This window comes from Porites lutea, chromosome 4 (genome assembly GCF_958299795.1).
Source record: "Porites lutea chromosome 4, jaPorLute2.1, whole genome shotgun sequence".
Lineage (NCBI taxonomy): Eukaryota > Metazoa > Cnidaria > Anthozoa > Scleractinia > Poritidae > Porites > Porites lutea.
Window position 1 is genome coordinate 38,111,248 of NC_133204.1, and position 22,094 is coordinate 38,133,341.

The 22,094-nt window shown below is 38.3% G+C and overlaps 2 protein-coding genes across 3 annotated transcripts; one reads left to right on the forward strand and one right to left on the reverse strand.

Moving 5' to 3' along the window:
- Nucleotides 1-1,828: 1,828 nt before the first annotated feature.
- LOC140933501 (AN1-type zinc finger protein 4-like) lies at nucleotides 1,829-14,415 on the forward strand. Of its 2 annotated transcripts, XM_073383083.1 has the most exons (13): nucleotides 1,829-2,224; nucleotides 4,532-4,607; nucleotides 5,535-5,602; nucleotides 6,266-6,320; nucleotides 6,620-6,679; nucleotides 6,829-6,906; nucleotides 7,037-7,100; nucleotides 7,529-7,609; nucleotides 8,407-8,477; nucleotides 8,866-9,427; nucleotides 10,820-10,877; nucleotides 11,653-11,791; nucleotides 13,583-14,415. In XM_073383083.1, exons 1-13 carry the CDS (start codon nucleotides 2,122-2,124, stop codon nucleotides 13,716-13,718), a joined length of 1,551 nt encoding a protein of 516 aa, XP_073239184.1. In that variant the 5' UTR covers nucleotides 1,829-2,121; the 3' UTR covers nucleotides 13,719-14,415. The 2 variants fall into 2 exon arrangements, with proteins under 2 accessions (XP_073239184.1, XP_073239185.1); XM_073383084.1 differs by lacking the exon at nucleotides 7,529-7,609.
- Nucleotides 14,416-15,346: 931 nt separating this feature from the next.
- On the reverse strand, nucleotides 15,347-19,488 carry LOC140933502 (uncharacterized). Its single transcript, XM_073383085.1, has 8 exons — nucleotides 19,367-19,488; nucleotides 18,664-18,782; nucleotides 18,284-18,316; nucleotides 18,018-18,089; nucleotides 17,879-17,937; nucleotides 17,702-17,739; nucleotides 17,274-17,478; nucleotides 15,347-15,662 (listed from the first exon to the last, which is right to left on the reverse strand). Exons 1-8 carry the CDS (start codon nucleotides 19,458-19,460, stop codon nucleotides 15,629-15,631), a joined length of 654 nt encoding a protein of 217 aa, XP_073239186.1. The 5' UTR covers nucleotides 19,461-19,488; the 3' UTR covers nucleotides 15,347-15,628.
- Nucleotides 19,489-22,094: the final 2,606 nt, after the last annotated feature.

Sequence of the window (22,094 nt, forward strand, 5' to 3'; positions counted from 1 at the left end):
TAGGTGTTACGATCTCCAACAACCTTACATGGAATATGCACATTGATCAAATCATAAAGAAAGCTTCTAAACGTATGTATTTCCTAATACAATTGAAGAGAGCCAATGTCGCAAGGCATGAATTAATTCTTTTTTATACATCTTGTATAAGGTCAGTCATGACCTACGCATCGCCTGCGTTTTTCTGACGCCCTGCCATTGTATTTAAAGAAAGATCTAGAGAATGTAGAGAAACGGGCACTGTCAATCATTTGCCCGGGACTGGCCTATAGAGAGGCCTTAGAGCTTTCAAATATTATGTCTATCAATGACTACATCGCTAGCTTATGTAAAAATTAAAGACCTTCCTCTCGATTGCTAATGACCCGGCCCATCGCTTACATAACGTGCTTCAATCGTCAGGGCTGTCGTGTTATAATCTTCGGTGCAAAAGGCGTTTTGCGATTCCCAAATGTAAGACCGAGCGTTTCAAAAATAGTTTTTTAGTAAGATCATGTATTGATAACGAATTTTAGCGCTCGGTGAGTTTTCAAAATGAGATCGATGACGTTGTATATATCTTTACAGTTTTAAGCTTTTTTGTATTTATAGGATGTTATTATTTATTTAGGACTTTATCATTATCACTTTATTATACTCACTAAAAATTGTAAGATTCTGTTATATTATATTATATATTGTAAATACACAATTCAGCTTAGTAGCTGCAAGCTTTTTACAATTAAATTATCTATCCATCCATCCATCCATCCATCCATCCATCCATCCATCCATCCATCCATCCATCCATCCATCTATCTATCTATCTAGTTGAAATCTCACCATCCACTCCTGTTACTTCTGTGACCAGTGCCTTCTTTTTCCTTCTTCTTGATCGAGGAGGTAAAAAAATTCGAGCAAGCGAAAGAAAGGCTCTGCTCGGGCTCTGCTTACACGGTGCAGGGATAGCTGCCTGTAGTTCTGCCTCAGCAATCAACGATCAATGTTGCTGAATTTTAAGTTCGGTTAAGTCAAATCGATATGGACTTGTCATCTTTTTTTCCAGTGGAGAGAACTTTGTGCAGACATATCCTATCTCTTTTGTTGCACGCTGAAAAGGGAGACGATTTTACGGTCACTGCGTTCCATGGTCAGTTTGTTCCAAGTCAGGTCGTTCCATTTTATGGTCAGATCGTTCCACAGTTTTAGTGTAAAATTCGATGTGAAGCGCGCTTTTTTTGGTTTCTGGCTCAAAGAACGAGGTATACGCATGAGTAGCGCCCTTATTTTTGCTCGTGGCTAAATAGCGAAAAACGAGCTCCCCTAAAAACGCCTGCGTGGGAGGCTAGTGGCTAAAAGGTTCGTGAAAAGTTCTGACTACATCGTGCAAGGACACCGGACTATCTGAACATGCAACGAAGAGACCAGATACCGGGAGACGTCGGCACCCAGGCTAAGAAAAACTGTAAAGGAGTCTCTTTAGACCATCCATCCTCCCCCCATCCCCTCCCCCGACCACACAAGTAGACACCTGACCATCATGCACCACCTTCAACCCGTCCGGGCTCTTCTTCCAGCTGTTTGATCAACATTAATTACATTAAAGGCGTAGTCATTCATTCAAGTTACTCTGGATTATTGTTCCTTTTGAAAGGCAACTGTTTTCCCAGCTATTCATGTCTTAAGTTGTGCGTAAATGAGCTTAAAACCAATTAAAACCGAATTGAAAATATGCCCAGTTCGATAATGTGATTGGTGAGCTCACCGCTGCATTTGTTCTGCTGTGTACACGCTGAAAAGAAGTTTTGCAGGGGTTTCCATGACAACCATCATTCATCCGGGTACCCTGGGAACAAACAAGAATCAAAAGAGGCGACACGTTCCGAAATGTTTTGTTCGAAAGATGTTGGAGGCTAAAATATTTCGACGATTTTCTTCAGAATACTTTGAATTTTGGTCTTATCATCGATTTGTTGCTTCTAGTTTGTCTGCGTTCCTACGGTATGGCGAAAGAACCGAGGATGTTTACGAAAAGATGCTTACCGTCGGCGGACATGAAAACATGGTTTGACGAAAAGCGATTGATGGTGTTGGTTTTCCTTTGCTGAACTGCGTGCAAAGCAGAATTTAAAAGGTCCATAGATGGACCTATTTATTGAAACATTAACTGGAACTGCCTTTGAACTACGAGTTAGTCCTTTTGAAACTATTATGAGCGTCAAAGCAAAGATTCAACGTCTCGAAGGTGAGTTGAAAAGGCTTTACACTTCGCGTGGGAAGGAAATACTGATTATATGAAGCAACAAAATAAATCAAATAGGGATTTCAGTCATTGCTTTCGCGATCGAAAGTAAGTTGTAGCTTTTCAGATTAAAATCTGCCTTAATGTGGACGTTTCGTCGAAGGTTCGTTCTTACATCAAGCTTAAATAATTTAAAATGTGTGGTTGCGCGCCCCACTTGAAAACATTTCACCCAGAACTTTTCGATTCGATAGATGGCGAGGAGAAATTGCATTTGAAAATATTATAGCTTGTGTATGTCGTGATTTCAATTTAAAATCTGAAATCTTCTGAATGTAGCGCGTAAAATTAAGAGGTTATAAATTGTAAAGGTATTTTCAAGTACGTTTTGCTTGACAAGACGACGTTTGATTTTGGCCATGAAATTTTACATGCTTTAAAGCAAAGCTTATACTCTTTTAAAACGAAAATTCTAGAAATGTTCATTGCATTTTATTTCACTAATGGAATTTTATCTAGTGAGTGAATTGTATCCTCTGTTCTGCTGTAATATTTACATGTACTTCTGAAAATGCATCCTACGAGTGTTTTCGCGAAGTTTGGGTTAACAAAATTTTAAACCTGAAACTATTTTATCATTGTAGAGGTGTTGAGTGATAATTCTTCCTATTTCCGGCCCTCTGTTTTGTTAGTTTTCTGTCCAAAACTTTCTATGTCTACGTTCTTTGTTGTACAGATATTTAGTATTGTAGTAAAGTCGAATGTTTTTAAGTATGTTCGTGACTTGTGTTTATTCATGCATCTTTCATGCAAGGGATTTTTTAAAGGCATTTTTTGTCACATATGACAGCTTAGACGTTCTCTTTCAGAAAGTGAATGATTTTTAGCTATCTACCAATAAATAAATAAAGAAATTGCTTTAATTTCATTTAGCTAAGGACTGTTAATAATGCTCTGACCATATAAGCTTTTTCACAAGAACTTTTTTTGGGTTGAAGAAGTAATTTCATACATTTAGACGTTTTCATTTCACTAATTGTCAGAATTTATTTCTGTTTATATAATTTTCTCGAAATAGGTGTTGCTTACAAATTCTTTAGCCTTTGGTATAGTGAGTTTTGCTATTTTCATTGTTTCAAAAATGAGCCAAATTTATTCTGTACATTGAATACAAAGTACATTTTTTGACAGACTAGAAATAAATCCATGAAATCACCTTTTTCAAAGTCAATTTTATTTCTACTTTTGATCACCATCTATTAACTTTAACAGGATTTATTAAAACCATTTTTAATAACATTTGTGATATTACGTCATTAGTGAGAGATAAAAATTTAAAATGATCAATGTTTCATCATCATGGTCATTATTGTCATCCTCACTGCCATCACCATCATCATCATGTTTCAATATCAGGGTTGTCACGGTCAGGGAAAAGTCAGGGAAAAACGAACATTTTTCAAGGTCAGGAAAAAGTCAGGGGAAATCTTTGATATTTTCAAAGGCAGTGAAAAGTCAGGGAATTCTGTTTTCCGGTTTATAGTTCATAAGGTTTCTTCAAGATTTTGAAATGCCATTTTCTTTTGGAAAAGATGAAAGGTATGCTGCAAAGCAAGCAAAGCGATCAGTTTGACACTCTATATATACCTGACACATGTAGTAGTTGTGGTCAGTGGTTTTCGATGTGAATGCTTTCTTCCAAATTCCTTCTTCCTCTTTTCGCAAAAAGTAGAAAGAGGTTGAAAATGAAGAGAAAACTATCAAAGACTTGCAAGAAAAGCTAATAATAATAAAAGGTCAGTGAAAATTGTATAAAGTTCAGTGAAAGTCAGGGAATTTTTAACTTTCTGATGAGTGGCAACCCAGAGTATCATATCATTGTTGTGTCTGCTGTTGAAAACTGGAGAACATTGTTTGGAATATTTTCCAATATAAGCCCAGAATTAGCTTGCAAAGCAGTCATATTTTGCAGTGCAATCGATTTGGGCATTCAAACTGCTTTATTGCCATTACTGTTGGAGTAAATTTGTGGCGTCTGGAAAAATAAATGAACTAGATTTTCATTGGGTGCAAATGCATTTCCAGAAAAGCAGTCAGTTGCAACTAACTGGGGGGTGTTCGGCAAATTCATAGGCTTTGCTGGCAGGCATTTTTCCCTTTTTCTCTCTGCCCCTCCCCCTGGCCTGCCCCTCTTCTCCCCACCTCTGGGTTGTGCTTAAAAAAAAAAAAAAACTTTAATTTGAAATAAGTTAGCTCTTTTTGTGCTCAGTTCTTCAGTATTAATGGTTATACCTTCTTGTTTTTTTGCAGGCATCCCTATGTCTCAGCAACACTTGATATGGCGATCCGTGGAATTGGAAGATGATTATTGTCTCCATGATTACAAGTGAGTGATGATTCCATTTACCAGTAGCTATTTTGAAGGATCTGAACTTAGCAAAGAAACTACATAATGATAAATGAACTTGTTCCTCTTTTATTACCACACTAGTCTCCTATCCAGCCTTTCTTTTCTTGTTACACGTTGTTCCTCCATGGGTATACAGGGATGTAGCTGAGGAAAAGCCAAATGGGCTTTTTTATTGGTCAAACCAGCATTTTTACTCAATTGCACTTACAAAAATAAAATTACCCCTTGTCTTTGTCTTCCAGAGTAATTTTAGCCGGGGTAAGGTCTTTTTCAGCCGTTGCAGCGTTGTCAAAAGTATCCGGCTGCCGGTGAAAATCACGGCCTACTTGGTTAGTATTGGCCAGCTACTCTGCTTGGCATTTCATTACGGATGGCATTTTTAAATAAAATATCGCTGGACTGGCCTTACTTTGACAACTCAGCCGTCTACTTCAAAAGCTTCTGACAACCCAGCCATCAGCCGGAGCTTCGCGACAACCCTGTGTATGGATGGGGAGTGTTGTGTAATGATACAAAGAACAGTGGTGTGAGAGACTGTTCCCAATCCTCCTAAACAAAAAATATTTGAGCTTTGCCCCTGTGCCATCGAGTGACCCCTAGCAACTCACTTTTGCTGTGAGTAACAGGAAAGTGATTGTTTCTTTTTTTTTCACTAAACTTATACTAGTGTGAGATGCACATTACTTATATGTTGAAGTTTAAAATGAGTTTCAGGTCAAAATAGTTTTAAACTAGCTTGATCTGTATCTTCAAGTCTGTGCCTAAGAAGTTTTCTACAAAGTCCTAAAGCTCTATCCTATGAAATCCGAGATAACTAGCAAACATGTGTCAACATTATGTGAAATGTAGCTATTTTTTCTCACTGATAATTTATGTTAGTGATAATTATTATTCTCATGTTAGTATCACTGATGGAGCAACATTGCAGCTGGTTCTGGCAATGAGAGGTGGTCCTATCAATACAAGAAGAAGTAAGAAATCTTTTGGCAGATTTACCTGAGATTTTGTCTACCCATGATCGAAAGCAGTACTGAAGGGAATGTTCTCTCAGTAGTGTTATAGTTGTGTGACTGTATCATGCCTATCATGCCTGATTAATAAGATCTGCTTAAGGGAAATACAGATATTAATACAAATCAGGGGCGTAGCTAGGGGGGGGGGGGGGTCCTGGGGTGCCCGTGACCCCCCCTTGGTAGGCCTTCTTTTGAGCAAACAACCTACAATATTCAGTTGGCGAAAACGCCATGACAATATCTTGGCCGTAAACGCCATTGTTGAAAAGCCCTCTTTTTTTAAATTTGTTTTTTTGTAAAGTATTTTCGTCAACGGCTCTTGTCTTTAGTTAATATGGGCCTTTATGCCGCGATAATACGACTGAGCCCGCTGATACACGAGGGAGAGCAGCGGTATAAACCATATATAGTCGGCGATCCCCGAATGGTGACCCCCCCTTTAAAAAATCCTGGCTACGCCCCTGCAAATGCCATGTTTCCACTCCCTCAGGAATTTATAATTTGCCGCATTGTGTAGGGGGCTTTTGCCAGACTTCTTCATGTGTTACAGTATATGAAAAAGTGTTTTGTTCACCTGGGTAAATCAGTTAAAAATTTGTATTTTTTTTTTCCTTTTTTTAGTTGCGGTTGAAGATCCTACTTTACAAGAAATGGCTGAATATATGGAAGTCAACAGGTTTAAAAAATATATGTTGTGGTTCAGTAATATTTATCTTTGGGTTAAATTTTGTTTTCTGGTATGGTAATGTATAAAAATGATTTTGAAAAACAAAAATTAACTGAAATAAAAAATTAACTGCCACATATAACAACTTGTGTGATCAATTTTTACACTACAACTGATATATTGTGCCTCTATGGATTTACACTGATGAGTATTTGCTTCTGATTGACCTTTTCTTTTGTTTTCAAGTTTGTTTGTTTTTGTATTATATTGTTCAGTTGATTAATGGTAATTTTCTTGTTGGTTTGCAGAGAAGAAATCTGGGATAAGCTCCCAAAGGATAATCGTCAAGTGACCTTGCTCGTTTTTAGGTAACATTCCATTTGAAATTACATATCAATCCTGATAGTTTGCTGTAACTGAAAAATACATTTTCACAAAACAAGCTCACCGCCTCTTTGCTAAAAATTTTAAATATCGCTAGAAAGTTATTTTTCCATCATTATGTTACTTATTTTAGGGATGGAGATCAGTTGAATTTCTTCCGAGTAGTGGATAGAGGCGATGGCACATTGACTCCTCTTTCAGACTCCTTAAGGTAAATTATGTTTGCCTATGGCTATTTACTCATTTTGTTAAGTTGATAAAATTGTTTTCAGACGTCAAGATAATTAGGTTTAGATTTCTTCAACAACTTACATTGCTTTCTTATTATTTTTTCTCTCTAGTGGGGCATCAATGTATAATTTATATGATGAAGAAGAAGAGGAAAACCCACCCCCAATATCTCAGGTATGTGCCATGTCTTACATAGACTAACCTGCAACACAGACAAAACTAAACCTCAAGTTAAATCCATCAGTGTGTCTGCACCTAAATCTATTTTCTGGCTCCCTGCATGTCTATCAGGATTTGAGTTTGCACCAGGGTTGGTTGGCTCAAAAAAGGCATTGTCGATTGGCCAGTCAGGTTGAAGGGTAATTTAAAACTCTCTTCTGGATTTTTCCATGTCTGTTAGGGGCCGAGAACAAGGATCTTGGCACTACTTTGGATATGTTACTTGCCAGTGTAAGATTACATCTGCATCATAGACTATTCAATGGCACACTTTCAGGATTTAACCACCCAGGAAGGATTGAAAGAGGATTTGTGGTGCTTGTAATGAAATCCCTTGAACACCTTCTTTTTTAAAGACACTGTGCCTCTTATTTAATTTCCAGGAAGCCATTCAGGAAAACAGTGTCACAATGAATAAAATGAGGCTTTTAAAGACTAAAATGGAATCACAGAAAAACTTGAAGGTTTGTTGAATTCCTGACGAAACGTTTTTTCTATGGAGCTATGAGGTGCATGTACTTTTCCCCTTACTTCATGCAACTTTCTTGAGGCCTCTTGTTTTAAATCTGTATGTGCTTTTTATTACAGACATCAGGTGTTGGCACCATGTTATTGCATGATTCAGGGAATCATTCTGGGTTTATGTGGGAGCAACAGCCATGTTTCATCAACCAACACCTCTTCACAATGGCCACTTCACTTGTCCGAACAGATATAGTGGAAACTCGGAAAACTCTGAATCCCCCACTAACTTGAACTAATACCCATTTCTTTTGGATCTCACCCCACTTTTCAATCAGTTTTACTCAAATAAACTGGAACTCAGATAACTCAAATTCCCACTAACTCATACTAAATTTAGTTCCCCTTATCAAAATTTCCCTTATAACTCAAATTCTGTTTCTTGCAACTCAACATGGGTACCATCCCATTAGCTTTTCTTGTTGTGTAATAGTATTAGTTAATGATGAGATAAGTTTAATTTGCACTGTACTGAGCAAGGAAGTGCTGAAAAATCAGTTAACTGTCAATATTATTAACAAGGCAAATTGGAATTTTCAGTTGACCTGATAAGTCAAACTCTGTGGTTTTTTCCTTTTCGTAGTTCTAGTTACCATACATTTTCTCTTGTTTTAACCTGTCTACAACAGTCTCTTATCTAATCTGTCCCCAAGGTGGTCATTGCTTAGAGATTCAAGATCTGTATATATATTACTCAGTTTGTCATCACTTAACTTTTTGTTTGTGTCACTTTTTATAGCCTAAATATCAACCTGCACCTCCAGCTACTGAAAAACCTACAAGTACGTCAATGCTCAGTGCAAGGAGAAGGTAATCCCATGAAGCTTCATTTTATTATACATGTATTTGAACAAGAAATCGAAAACAAACTAGACAAAACAGTTTTGAGGCAAACCTGATAAGATAAGAGATAAGAAAGCCATATACCTATGATTGTGGATTTTCTGTTGAAATGAAGGAATATTTTGTGGATAATTTTCTTCCTTTTGTTTTATTCAGATTGAGTTTTAGGGAGAAAAGAACTCAGCCTGTACATTATATTAATTTTTTTACGACGCAGGGGTGGTAAAAGGTCTATTGACAATATTGACTTATCAAGTTTGAAAATTACTTCTTTTGTCTGTCAGTCTCGCGTAACCTTTGGTGGTTGGTGTTGGTTTAATTAAGTTAACGTATTGATTTATTATTGCTGGCTTAGGTTGCAGTTAACATCTGCATCAGGAGCATCAAAGACTCATGACACTGCATTCAGGGTTGTTGAAAAGCCAAAACTCGACAGTACTCAAGGCTCACCAGCAAAGCAGTCAAATGCATCTAATAGGGTGTCACCTAAAGGGCCTCTGCTGCCTGTCAATACAAGAAGAAAGGCAAATAAAATTGACGTATCAGACTTTTTAGTACAATCAAGCCAGGAGGCAAAAGTTGTTCCTTCAAGTCGAACTCTTGCACGAAGTGCTTTTAAAGAAGGACGAAAGACAATATCGGAGTTTGTAAATGACACTAAAGAAATTAAACCTTTAGGAAGTATCTCAAAACCTGTGACTCATCACAAGGAAACAAGGACTTCTAGCCCTTCTCGTGGAGCAACTAGTATAGACTATGCTTCAGGGAGTGCCAGCATACGACGATCAAGGATTCCAGAAGATTCTTCTGAAGTTAGGTATCCACTGGATTTATCTGCTGGAAGTAGTGGATTTAGAAGGATTCGTGCAATAGAAAACAGAATCCCAACTCCTGAAGGAAGAAGATCAGGGCTCTTAGTAAGTATTGTGGCTTGTGTGACACTTTTTTTTTTCTTGTAAAGATGCAGAGGGGGTAGGAGAAACTGTTCTGAATTACTGTTGGTGATTTTTAAAACTCCAAAATGTTCCAATGGCAGTGGCGGATCCAGGGGAGGGGTCCGGAGGGGGGCGGGGTGCCCCCTCCCCATTTTAGACCAAACTGAGGCCCAAAGGGCAGAAAAATTTTCTTTTGGAGACTGAGCTCCCCCCCCCCCCCCATCTAAGGGTCTGGATAACTAGGCTCCCCCCCCCCATCTCAAGGTCTGGATCTGGCACTGCAATGGGAAGGTACCTTGAGTACATATGAAGCAAATTTTGTCATGAGCACTTTGCCTTTCTTACTGTCTGTTATTGGTCAACACCAGGGAAAATGATAAGAAAACCGTTTTAAAAAAGCATAGCATACACTGTGAGCATAGCAATTTTATAGAAATTGCATCATGCAAAATAAAATCATCTGCAATAACTGAAAGTGCTAAAAAAAACACTTAGTAACTTGATGTGCAATATTAAGCTTTTTGTGTGTACATGTAACACCTAGGGGAAATCAGTCACCAGAAAATGGAGAATTCTGGGTGGCAATAATTTTACATGAGCCCATACATACGAGTTTCTAACTTAACAATGTCCAATTTTTTTTTGGAGAGACTGAAGGTAATGCCCTTTAATATTCAGAAATGATATTCTAGTCTGATTAGAAAATGAGTACGGTAGTCTATGCTAATGAAGGGGGAAAATGTTAACATTATAATTGTTTCAATACTATTATTACCATTTTCAAGTTGCTGCCAGGTAGCCTGCATCACAGGCTTAATTTAATGCCAGTTAGTCAAAATCCTTGTCCTGGGCCCCCAACAGACTCAACAAATTACAGGAAGTGCATTTCAAATTTACTTTCAACCTGATTGGCAAATCCACAATGGCTTTTTTAACAGACCAATCATGGTGCATACTCAAATGGTGAGGACCTAGAACAAGGTTTGCAGGTGGACTAAACCAGAGTTTAGTTTCGTCTGTGGCACAGGCTGGTGCCAGGCAGTAGCTTCAGCGTGCAAAGAAAGTAGTGTCCGATAGCCCGGGGCTAGTGGATTTTTCTATTGGGCTAGTGAATTCTGTTTTTAACTTGCCTGATGGGCAAGTGATGTTTTTTGAGGAATTTGAATAACAGAAGAACTGTGAAATTAATTCTGCTTGTCAAAAAGCTTTTGGGGCTAGTTGAAATGACATCTGGGCTAGTAAGTGCTAGCTTCAGCTTGCCCGAATGGCAAGCTGTGAAAATGATTTTCTTTGCACCCTGAGCTTCATATTTATTTCTTATGATTGAGCTGAGTGTTACATTAACAATGCGATGTTTATTATTTTTTATTACAGAATGATTCATTGTCATATTCCTATCGTTTTTCTCATGGAAGTACAAGTGCTTCAAACAGTAAGGACAAAATAAATATCTCTGTGTTTTTGTAACTTAACAGAGAGGCATGTAAAGGTCAACTTAAGGCCTGCTTTATTTGTTTCAAGAACACATGGTAATTTATATCTTGCATGTTTGTCTGTTTAATCTGTATTTGTTCTCAACACAAATAATACTGAGCACATAGCACCAGAATGAGTCCAGGATTTTGAAAAATTGCTTGCCCTTTACTAGCCCGGAGCGGTCAAACAGATCCCAACATTATTTTAATTTCTGTTACAAAATAATGTTGCTTGCCTGTCGGACAACTCATAATAAAAACATGCTAGCTGGAGGGGTGGCTCCACTAACCCTAGGCTATCGTACAGCACTTTTGCTGTGCCGTGTCCTAGCTTATGAAGTCTTGAACAGTTTATAGTTTAATAGATTCAACTAAAGGACTTTTGTTCACCAGTGAACTCACTTAGTCTTATAAATTGGTGCACAGCCTTCTGTGCAAGAGGTCCCGAGTTTGATTCCTAGTAGTGAATAGGAGTGTCCTTATTTTGACTTTCCGTGTGGCCTTACGTAGCCTTATAAGTGGCCTTAAATACCCAGAAAACAGGGCACCAGTGGAGAGAGGTTAAAATTATAACACTCTCTCCTATAGATTTGTTAGTCAGATGATGATTATTTCAAGCAACGGACATGAAAGTTATAAGGACCCTGTAGTTCACTTTTTACAATAGATAATATTAGCAATACATTTCATATTATTTTAGTAGTTAAATCAAACATAAATGTTGTCTTGCAGATTCTCCACCTCACCATCACCACCTTCCTCCAGTGAGAACTAAACCACACCCACCTCCACAACTTCTACCCCCTAAAAAGAAAACTAGATGCTTTATGTGTGGAAAGAAGACCGGACTAGCTACTACATATCAATGCCGGTAAGTATCCATTTTTTCATCCTTTCTCTGACCTTGTGTCACTGGATGGGTGCATAAGTACATTAACCATTCGCATAGCAACCACTTCTCATAAGCGAACACCTCCCGTAAGTGACCACTTGGTAAATAACTGTTTTGTTTCTCAGTCAAAAAAATACTGTTTCAAAAACTCTCTCAATCACTACCAATTTTTGGGCCCGAAATTTGACAAATTCTTTTGTTTGTTAAACAAAAAGTGACTGTAAAAAGATATGTAGGTATGTAAACAAGCCTATTGATACAATGGTCTGTTGCAAAAGGTTACTTACAAAGTTTCAACATTAAGTAGCATGATAAGATTTTCCAAGTGCTATTCGATTTCAAATGTGGCAGTCGTCTCATTTGATGTAGCTTATTAGATAATATCTTTATTAGTAATTATGTTAATCAATGCAGTCTGAGCTTGTTTTGTTGATTTTTCTCATGTTATATGACCTCCTCCCCTAAGCAACCATCTTGTCCTTTCGCTTTCAGGAGAGTTGACTGTACAGTCAAACCTAGTTAATATGGACACTGAGGCGGCATCCATATTAAGCAGGGATGGCACTAGGATTTTTCAATCTGGGTTCTCAGACTCACATGTCCGGTCAAATTGAGGTCCCAAGCATTTTGGGTGGGTCCCAAAATCTTGGTGACTCTCCCCTGAGAAATTCTTTTTGTTGTTGTTATGAGAAAGAGTGACTGGCAAATTTCTGTCATACTGTTAACTCGACCAGCACAATCAATCAAACAACAAACAAACGTGGCGGAAGCTCATTGAAGTTTCCTGGATGTGTTAATCGTCTCCAGTCCCCTTTGCGTAATTAAATCCAATATGGCAGCCACGATGTGAATTTGCTTTGTTCAAAATTTTTTTTACATGTCACTCAAACAAAAAAATCTGTTCAAGATTCAAAGTAAATGGAGTGAGTTCTTCAAGTCAATATCTTGCATCCTGGGACGCATTAAAATTTTAATGATTCATTTTTTGCATTTTGTTTGCGTGAAAATGCGCGATTTCTGCGTTAACGTGATCTCTGTTAAGTGGGTTGAATTTAGAGAAAATGTTTAAAGGAGATGCTCATTCCAAAATGGCAGGATGTTTTTTTTTTGCCAACAGATAGATTATATAAAGGTAGGTTACTCACCAAACTTCCAACTTTTGAAGAACTTTCCAACCCTATGAAATTCTCTTCTAAATTTGCCAGAAATTCGAAATCTGGCGGTCACCATCTTGGAGAACTCCTAGCAGCCTGGTGACGAGTATGTGACGTCAATGCGCTCAACCAGAGTTTGGCAGAAAGTTTAAATCACTCATAACTTCTTGTTTCTTCATTTTGGAGCTGCACAAGAGGTCATGACCAGAGAAAACACAATCCGAAATGAAGAGAAAAGAAGTGTTGAATGATTTAATCTTTCTGCCATACTCGGGTTGAGCTCATTGACGTCACATACTTGTCACCAGGCTGCTAGGAGTTCTCCAAGATGGCGACTGCCAGGTCTTGAATTTCTGGCTTCTTCAGACCAGAATTTCATAGGGTTGGAAAGCTTTTTGGAAGTTAAAATTTCACTGAGTAACCTACCTTTGTATTATCTTTTTGTTGGCGAAAAGAAAAAAACTGCCGTTTTGGAAAAAACTTCTCCCTTAAAGGGCCTTCTTTGCCTAGGGATAAAAGAAGCTTTCCATAATGATGAGGTGCCTATATTTAGTGGGTGTTTGCAAATCAGGGTTAGTGACTGTATTAACTTAAAATTCTGCTTTTCTTCCTACAGATGTGGCAATTCATTTTGCGCGACACACCGCTATGCAGAAGCTCACAGCTGTACATATGATTACAAAAGTGAAGGAAGGAAAATAATAGAACAGAATAATCCAGTTATAGCTGCTCCTAAGCTACCAAAAATATAAAGGTTTCTTCTTTTTCAAGGTGTAATTTTATATAATAAATGTGCTTGTAAATACTTTAAGTTTGGTAAAATACTGCAATGAAATAGAACTTGTAGATAACAAAGTGTACAATTTCAGCAATAAGAATACATCAGCGCCACCCACATCATATGTCATGACTTCTTTTGTCTCAAAATATCCATTCATTCACAACACTGCATCATACATAGTTTGGCTATTCGGTTTTATTTTCCATACATGGTACTTTCCGTGTTATTGTTAAAGTGTCTTAATGGTGAGAAAAAGCAGCTTTGCTTATTTTTTGTTGATTGTCTTTATTTTGTATATTCTGCTTTCCTATTACTTTATCTTTGTTGAAAGGTCTTTAATTCAAATTTAGCAAACCATTTCAATATATATTATTGTTCACTTTCATTTGAGCAATGTGGTTTTTGTTTGTTTCAATAATCAAGGTATCATATTGAGGACATTTTTATTGTAGTCTGGTGTTATGATTGGAGAAAGTGTGATATCATAATGTCTTTTAAAAAACTCTTGTGAGGTTTCTAGATCCTTGTTTTCATTTGAGAAGTTGAAATGTATTTTCCATGAACATCACATTAATGATATTGTACATAGCTATGGGCAAGTTATCCTATGCATACTGGTTGCTTAAAATGGCTGGTGAAAGATTATTAAATAAAAAAAATTAAACAGAGTTATCATGTTGTTAATTATTTCCATTTACGTTGGAATAAAGAGGTCTATAGTTTTGGAATGGTTTTCCAAATCAGCCAGATAAAACCTGAGGAAAATAGGGTGTAGTTCCTGTTTCATTATGAATGGAGTTCTTGCTATGGTTCAAAAAATATGTTTGTTAACCCCAAACCTTCACAAAAACTACAAATTCGTTCGGGCTGTATAGAAAAATATTAATCCTAGGAGACCAACATGTAGCTTCCCCCAATCTTTTATAGACTTTTGTGAACTTTGTGGCCTGAAAATCACATCTCACTGTCTCTGAAAACAAATTTTCTTTAGGAAAGCAAATATACTTAACATTTATAGTGTTTTTATGTTGCTGATGTTCAGGTGATGAAAGCTGTACCTGTGTTATAGTTTTTTTTTAATTGGATGTGCCATATACCGGTAGTTTGAGTTTGAGAATACTGGACAATAATTATATTTATTTATAGAAATTGGTGTACCAGGTGTTGGCTCTGAAACAAGTTGATTTAAGTTTAAAGGGTTGCCATTCTTTTTGTCATGGTTAGATGTGTGGGTTGCATTTTGTGTTGTATTTCTGTGGTGTTGAAATGGGTAAATCAGTTCCTCATAAACTCAAGGGTGCAGTTTTCTGTCTGGTGACATCTCATAGAATCATCAAACAAGATTGTTTCCCAAACAGCAAGAAGCACCTAATTTCTCCTAGTCCATGAGTAGGCTCGTGCTCTCCAGAGAAACAGCTTTCACCATTTCTAAAACTAATAGGGAGTTTGCTTGCAGGCTGAAATTCCCTTTCTGGTATTATATTAACAACATCTAACTACTAACATTTAAAACTGTACAAGAGTACTGATATAAATGTGTAGGGTGTATACGACCTGTTCTGTAAGGCACTAGGTTTAAAAACCACCAGAATCATTAACTGGACAATTCACGCAACCTTTATTTTTCAAACATCTTGTCATTACAAATTATGAAATAAAGTATCTTTAAATAACATCTTTTTCAATAACACCAAATCCTTTCAAATTCCAAAATACACTATGTACATGGTGTGTTTGGTATTTTTTTGCGTGAAAACACAACTGTGAATAGGTGCAAAAACAGCATTTTAAGGTTGACGGCCACTTTACTCTAGTTCATGCTATTTTCATTGTTGTCTTGTATACTCCAAGTTCTTTTTCTTCCTCTTCGACTTTGTCCTCCTATGCTACATGGTCTGCTTGCTGACTGTGTAACCTGGGAAAAAGGCAGAGGAAATAAGCATTATTGTCGTTATCATCCCCTGTGTGAACAACTCTCTTAATCTGATTACAAGTGCTTATAAAATAGCGTTTCTTTGCCCTTTTCTCCTCTGCCTTAGCTTGTTCCAGGCGGACAGCGGAAAGAGACCTGAGCAGGAAAAACAGCAAGGGGGTGAGACTAGTGAGGGAATGTTCCCTCCTTGATGCCTCTCTCCCTCTCTTCCTCCTTATATTCCTCCCGCTCCCTGACTCTGATATCCGAACACCTGGAACAGCCTTCCTCTTCTCCTCTGCCTGAAAAGTTACCATACTTCTTAGGCAAGAACAAGCAGGAAGAGACAAGGGACTACCAGAAATATGTCTGTGTTTGCAGGCTATGCACTTGCAACAGTCTAGCTATTTGGTATAAGATTGTGAAAGTCATGTTAGCTCGCAATCTGAATTCATGTTGTGTTTGCAAGAATTTTCGTGGGATGAGGATGACATATGCTATGAGCCCCATTTTCAGAAGTTAATTTGATTCAACTGTTTACGCTGACCATAATTCTATACTAATGTCATTTTCTGACTACTATGTCACTACCATATCTGAACTATTTCTACACCTTATTTTGGGTTGTGTGATTATTGTGAGGTGGTCGCTTGGCGATGGCCCCATAGATGGTTTTTAACATTTTTGATACATTAAAAAAACGTAAGTCACTTTGTTGTGTTTATTTTTGCATGGGCTGTTGTTTAGTAGTCCTGAAACTTTTTTAACATTCCCTATATAATAAATTGTCTAGGTGCTACTTTGAAAAAATCAGTTACTTCAGTCTGTCACAACATCAATCTGAAAGGAATCATATGCAAACCTTTCTTTTGCAATTATAACCAGAACTAGTTTCTAATGCTGCGCACACTGACAGGGCTGTGCCCTTACAGAGCCGGTACTCCGGATTTCAAGTGACAGGGATGATCAAAGGATTTTTTGGGGTTGAAAAATTTTGGCACATATTTTTTAGGGTAGCATGATTTAAATACAGATTTTTTTGGGTCAAAACAATCTGAAGATTCATGATAGTTCCTATGTATCCCGGCTGCATAGTTCCGGAGAATAAATTTTTATAGCTTGGAAATTTTGCATGAGATTTTTTGGGGGTTAAATATTGGTCCAGGAATTTTTTTGGGTTTGGTTTGAAGCCCTAGGGACTTTTTGGGGTTGTCATTCCATTCACTTGAAATCCAGAGTACGCTCCCCTGGGGAGCCCACTAGCACCTGGCACGCAACTTTTGCTCTCAGGTGACTTGAAAATCTTATTTTTTCATGCAAATTAATGGTGCGCTGGTCACTCTATATTTTACAGATTCAGAGTACTGGGCTCCCTTCAGTTTTCCTTAGAGCATAGCACTATATACACAATGTAAGTGGATAAGAAATACTAAGGAGGAGGTTAGTGGGTTCAGATAAATGAAGAAGTTACAGAGTCTTAATTTACGACAACATCTCTAACTGAGCATAGGTATTGTTGATGTCCTCTAACTTGCTGTTCTTTTCCTGATTGTTACATGCTTCTTTCTAACTTCTCAAACTGCTCTACACATACAGTTTGTCATCAGAACTTACGACGTAGAACTTGAATGAGTGCCTGATCGAGGTTTGCTTCCAGGAACTGCTGAGCGTGGTCTGGGTGTTGTCTGCCAGTGGGCATCATCATGTAGTGGGGATTTCCGTGGTGCTGGTGTACGGGACCTGAAGTTTCGTGAGTTGGACTTTCCTGCAGATGCCATATGCCTTTCACTTCGACTGCATCGAGGAGCCTGCTCTTCTGCTTTTTAATCGAGGCCAGTGCATTTAAATGGCAAGACAGCCATAATGAATTACTGTTGCTCAATAAAACAATGTTGAAACATTTATGGCTGAGGAGGGGAGGGGGGTTGGGGGGCTTGACGATAAGCAAAACCAAAGAATGGGAAATAAAACAAAGGTTCCCTGACTCCCCTGCATGGGTCTTTAGAGGATGGCTAAAACATTGAACTGTAAGCCGAACTTACCTGTGTCCGTTGTAATTTTGTCATTTGGACCCGCATACCTGTGAAAAACAAAACAGTTATAAAACACCAATAATAAAATTGAAGTGTTTCCTGAAAAAAAAACTTATTAGCTCATCAATAATAAGCAAAGTATGGTCAGATATATTATTAATTAAGAAGCTGGGACAGTGCACATACCAAGGATTTTGGTAAAGATGTGTGTGCCTATCTTCTGTGGCTTGTCTGAACTCACCACGCTGAAAGAAGCAAAAATTAATATTATTATTTTTGTGTTTTTACTTAAAACAAAACACTGTAAGGAAGTGTGCGATCATACCTTGATTTGATGTCCACTTTTTAACTGTCGATAGTCAGTGTAAAACTGTAATCCCCACCCAATTTCACCAACCTGCATTAACACATGTAATAACAAATAATCATATATATTCCAACTAACTGATGTAAAAGTTAAAAAGAGATAAAATATAGGCTGCATTTTTTTCCAAAAAAATGTTCTCTTAAATTATAGACAAACACCAGCAAAAACACTTGTGGCTGTTACTTAAAATATTGGTGAAATAATATTCTTTGTCGTCAGCTTACCTTCGCAGACTTTGGTAGTGGATGTGGGCAGCTCTATAAAATGAATGGATATTAAAGTGAGGAATTTTATAAACATCATTGCTTTGTCATTGATCAGCAAAAGGTCTTCTTCCTCGCATGTCTGCCTCCCTCGCTTGTTCTCTTGTAACATATGTCAAGTGCCATGCCCGACAACCACACTTAAGAAAGGGTCTTAGTCAGTGGCGTATCCAGGGAAGGGGCCCGGGAGGGCTTGGCCCCCCTTATTTTTAGAACAAAATGAAAAAAATTGTTTTTGAGAACGCTCTTTCCTTCCCCCTTATCTCAGGGACTGGATCCGCCACTGTTAGTAATATAATAAAATGTGATTTCAGATTTTAAGTATGGTGTCTGTTTAGTACCTTCGATGGTCTCCACAAATAGTTTAGATCACTGGTCCCTTCTGGGGACATTGTTCCAATTCCAACGTATGTATTGGGATCGAGAACCGTAGCTTGATGATCTCGAATGCCATCGGGACCTTTAGTAAAGCAGAGAAAAAGTTATCTTAAGCAATATTGATTTGATGATATTAATAACCTCAGGTGGTTCTATATTCAAAATTAACTATAATTGTTGATGCCAATATTTTAACCGCAGATAGAGTTAGCTAGAGTTAGAACTTTCTACAAACAATGGAGACGTAGTCAATGAAACCAGTTCCATTGTCTCCTTCCACATTTGATTCGGTCCTCAAGATTTTAAAGGACACATAATCAGCTACTTGTACACCACCTAAACTATAAAAAACAGGAAATCTCTTCAGTAAACCTAAAATTAAAATTTTCACAGTCAGGGATGTCTTTCTGCCTCGCTATGCACAGCGTTCCGTCAGCTCGCGTACAATTGATTGTCATTGTTTCTTGGAGTGGAGACAATTTATTTGAAGGATGAATAGAGAAACGTTTGAGACAGCGGCTTGTGTACTTTGTAAACTTAAAGGATATGAGAGATAAAAAGATTATAGAGCCGGGCATTCCTACAGTGCAAAGATAGCGGCAAAAAAGCTATTCTCTGTTTCAAATGATTTTGGTCTGATTAAACATGGACTAACAAATATCTCACCCGTGAAAAGAACTTCTCCTCGACCGATGTAAGGATTATAGTATTTATCCGATCCTCTCCACGACAAAACGCTGGCCTTTTCATGATCAGTCATTTTGTTTTCCCTCCGGCTGCCGCCTTCAGCTGACTTGAACGCTGTTGCTGGGCAACGAAGTTAATAGAATTCCATCCCGCTGTCACGCAATGTGATTGTTTGGTACTCAGGGTGATACCTACTACCAGCATACAGGTACTACTCCCTTTTTTGGGTTCACTTTTGCTGTTCTAGACTAGGCGCCAAAATTCAGTTTCAAACGTGCCCATCCCTCCCGGTCATTTTTCATTTTTTTTCTTCGGAAAATTGCAAATGCTAATAAATCAGTTGGATCGAGAATCTACTGGAAGCAATTATTCATGCTTTTGTGACTACCAACTTGGATTACTGTAATGCGATTCTATATATATATGGACTACCTAAAGTTCTCTTAAACCACCTAACATTCACCAAGAAGTATGAACATATAATACCCAGCTTAACAGACTTACATTGGTTGCCTTTTGAATATCACTTATTTAGAAAATCTTATTGTTGGTATATAAGGCTATCAATGGACTTTCACCAGGTTATATATCCAATTTCTGCAATTAACTCAGTTTTTGTAGCAGCTCCAACCATTTGCGTTCTAGCTCGAATAAGTTACTTTAAGTCCCGAGATCTAAGCTAAAGTCTTATGGTGATCGAAGATTTTCTTTTGCGGGACCTAAATTATGGAACAACCCGCATCTTTAAGAAATGCCGATTCCTTGAATTCTTTCAAAAAACACTAAAAACATATTTATTTCACCAAGAAGCTTTTTCTTTATTTATAAATAGATTTTTATTCAATTTTCATACTTATTTATATAGATTTTTTAGAGTTTTAGTACATTGTAAAGCGCCTAGAACAGTTAATGATATGGACGCTATATAAATAATACAGTGATACCGTGAAATCCCACAGTGGACGTTGAGGCTCACCGTTTTGTGCGAACGGGGCTGAAAATCGAGAGCAGACGGCCAGGGAATTGTAGTGTCTGTAATGGGGAATGGGACCTCTTTCCCCTAGACTACGAGTAGTCCCCCATGTTTCCTCAGGGATAGTAGAGTGAGCAAAACGCGAGCGGGCGTGAAAATCACCCCACGCCTTTTCTCGCGTGGGTGATTTTCACGCGCGCTCGCGTTTCGCTCGCTCTACTATCCCTGAGGAAAAATGGGGACTACTCGTAGTCTATCTTTCCCCCACTCCTTTGCTATACTTCCTCGACTCGCTTCCGTGCGCTTCGCTCGGCGATGTTTTTTGTCCGTTTTTCCCTACCAGGGGACCTGGCTCCAGGCTTATGAAAATGTGTGCAAATGCCGCAAATGCCCCACCCAGGAAACGAAGCAATGGGTATGTCTGCAAATTCACATTGGGCGCTAATGTACATGGTAGACATGGTAGAAACGTTTTTACAGCTAGGGTCATAGGCTCCTGTGAATGACAAATTATCCCAACCCTGTACCTTAAGCATAACTTTGATGGCAAATTCCCCATCGTGAGAGCAAAATAAATGCTCGCCTTGAGTCCTGCCTTGAGCTATTGCTCTCCAAGACTGACCAGTGAGCCAGGGACTTCCGAATCTTCGTACCGGTACCATACCACCGGTCAATTCCCCTTAATGTACCTTATTCTAGATCGTTTTATACATATGCAAAACAAGCAAACAAACCCACAGAAACTCAGAATTTTTAAAAATGTAATTACTGTATTTTTCTTCCTGCGGGTAGTTATATTTTCCATGGCCTCCTCTATTCTCAGAAAAAAATTATTATGGCCATGGATTTTTCACAGCGGCTCCTCCAGGAGTCTCTGAGGACCAACTTATGATACATCTTTCCTTTTTACCCTTTTACCAGTTCAGCCCAGCCGTAGCCTGTTCCTCCAGAGTGTGGAAGATGCGAAAGAGAAAGGCGGGCGAAAAGGGGGGCGGGGCGGGAAAAAAGGACAAAGGAAGTTTCCTCCTGGGTTTTTTTCCTGTTTGCGCTTTCTCAAATTCTACGGACCCGACTGTCGCGGAGCCTGGTTCAGCAGAGTCTGTACCTGCCCGAGGAAGGGAGGGATGAGTGCAAAGGAGTTCAATGAATAGTCTTACATGACGCTGCCCCTGCATTTTCGATCAGTTGCCCCGTACATTGCACTGCCAAGTTAGCAGAACTTGAAGGAAGTGAGGCACTCTTGTGAGGGTGAAAAAAGGTAGGATTTTTGGCACTATTTACTCTTGTCAGTCTAACAGGAGGGGGAAACTTCTCATTAGTCGTTTTTCTATCCATAGCAGGGAGAAATTAGATCTAGAATTTTGGTATATGTCGTGAAATCATCGTAGTCTTGGAATATCACTTGGTCACGGCACATGTTGCGCGTGGCTAGTGGTATGGTATGACTTCTGTTCATGTTGAATTCTTACGCCTTGAATGCCATCATACGGGAGCCATAACTTGCGTTCATATCAGTAGTAGTATAAGATAATTTCGTTAGATTCACAACTGGTTTCCAGACTTAACAAGCGATTAATCTCGGTTATTGTATATTTGAAAAATATTGACTTGAGAGTGCATGCCGGCCATCAATTTCATATGGTTGAGGGGAGTTGACGAAAATCGTCTACTTGTTTCATCATAAAACCCACCTAAAACAATCAGTGATTCCAGGGTATTCATGTGCATTCTTAT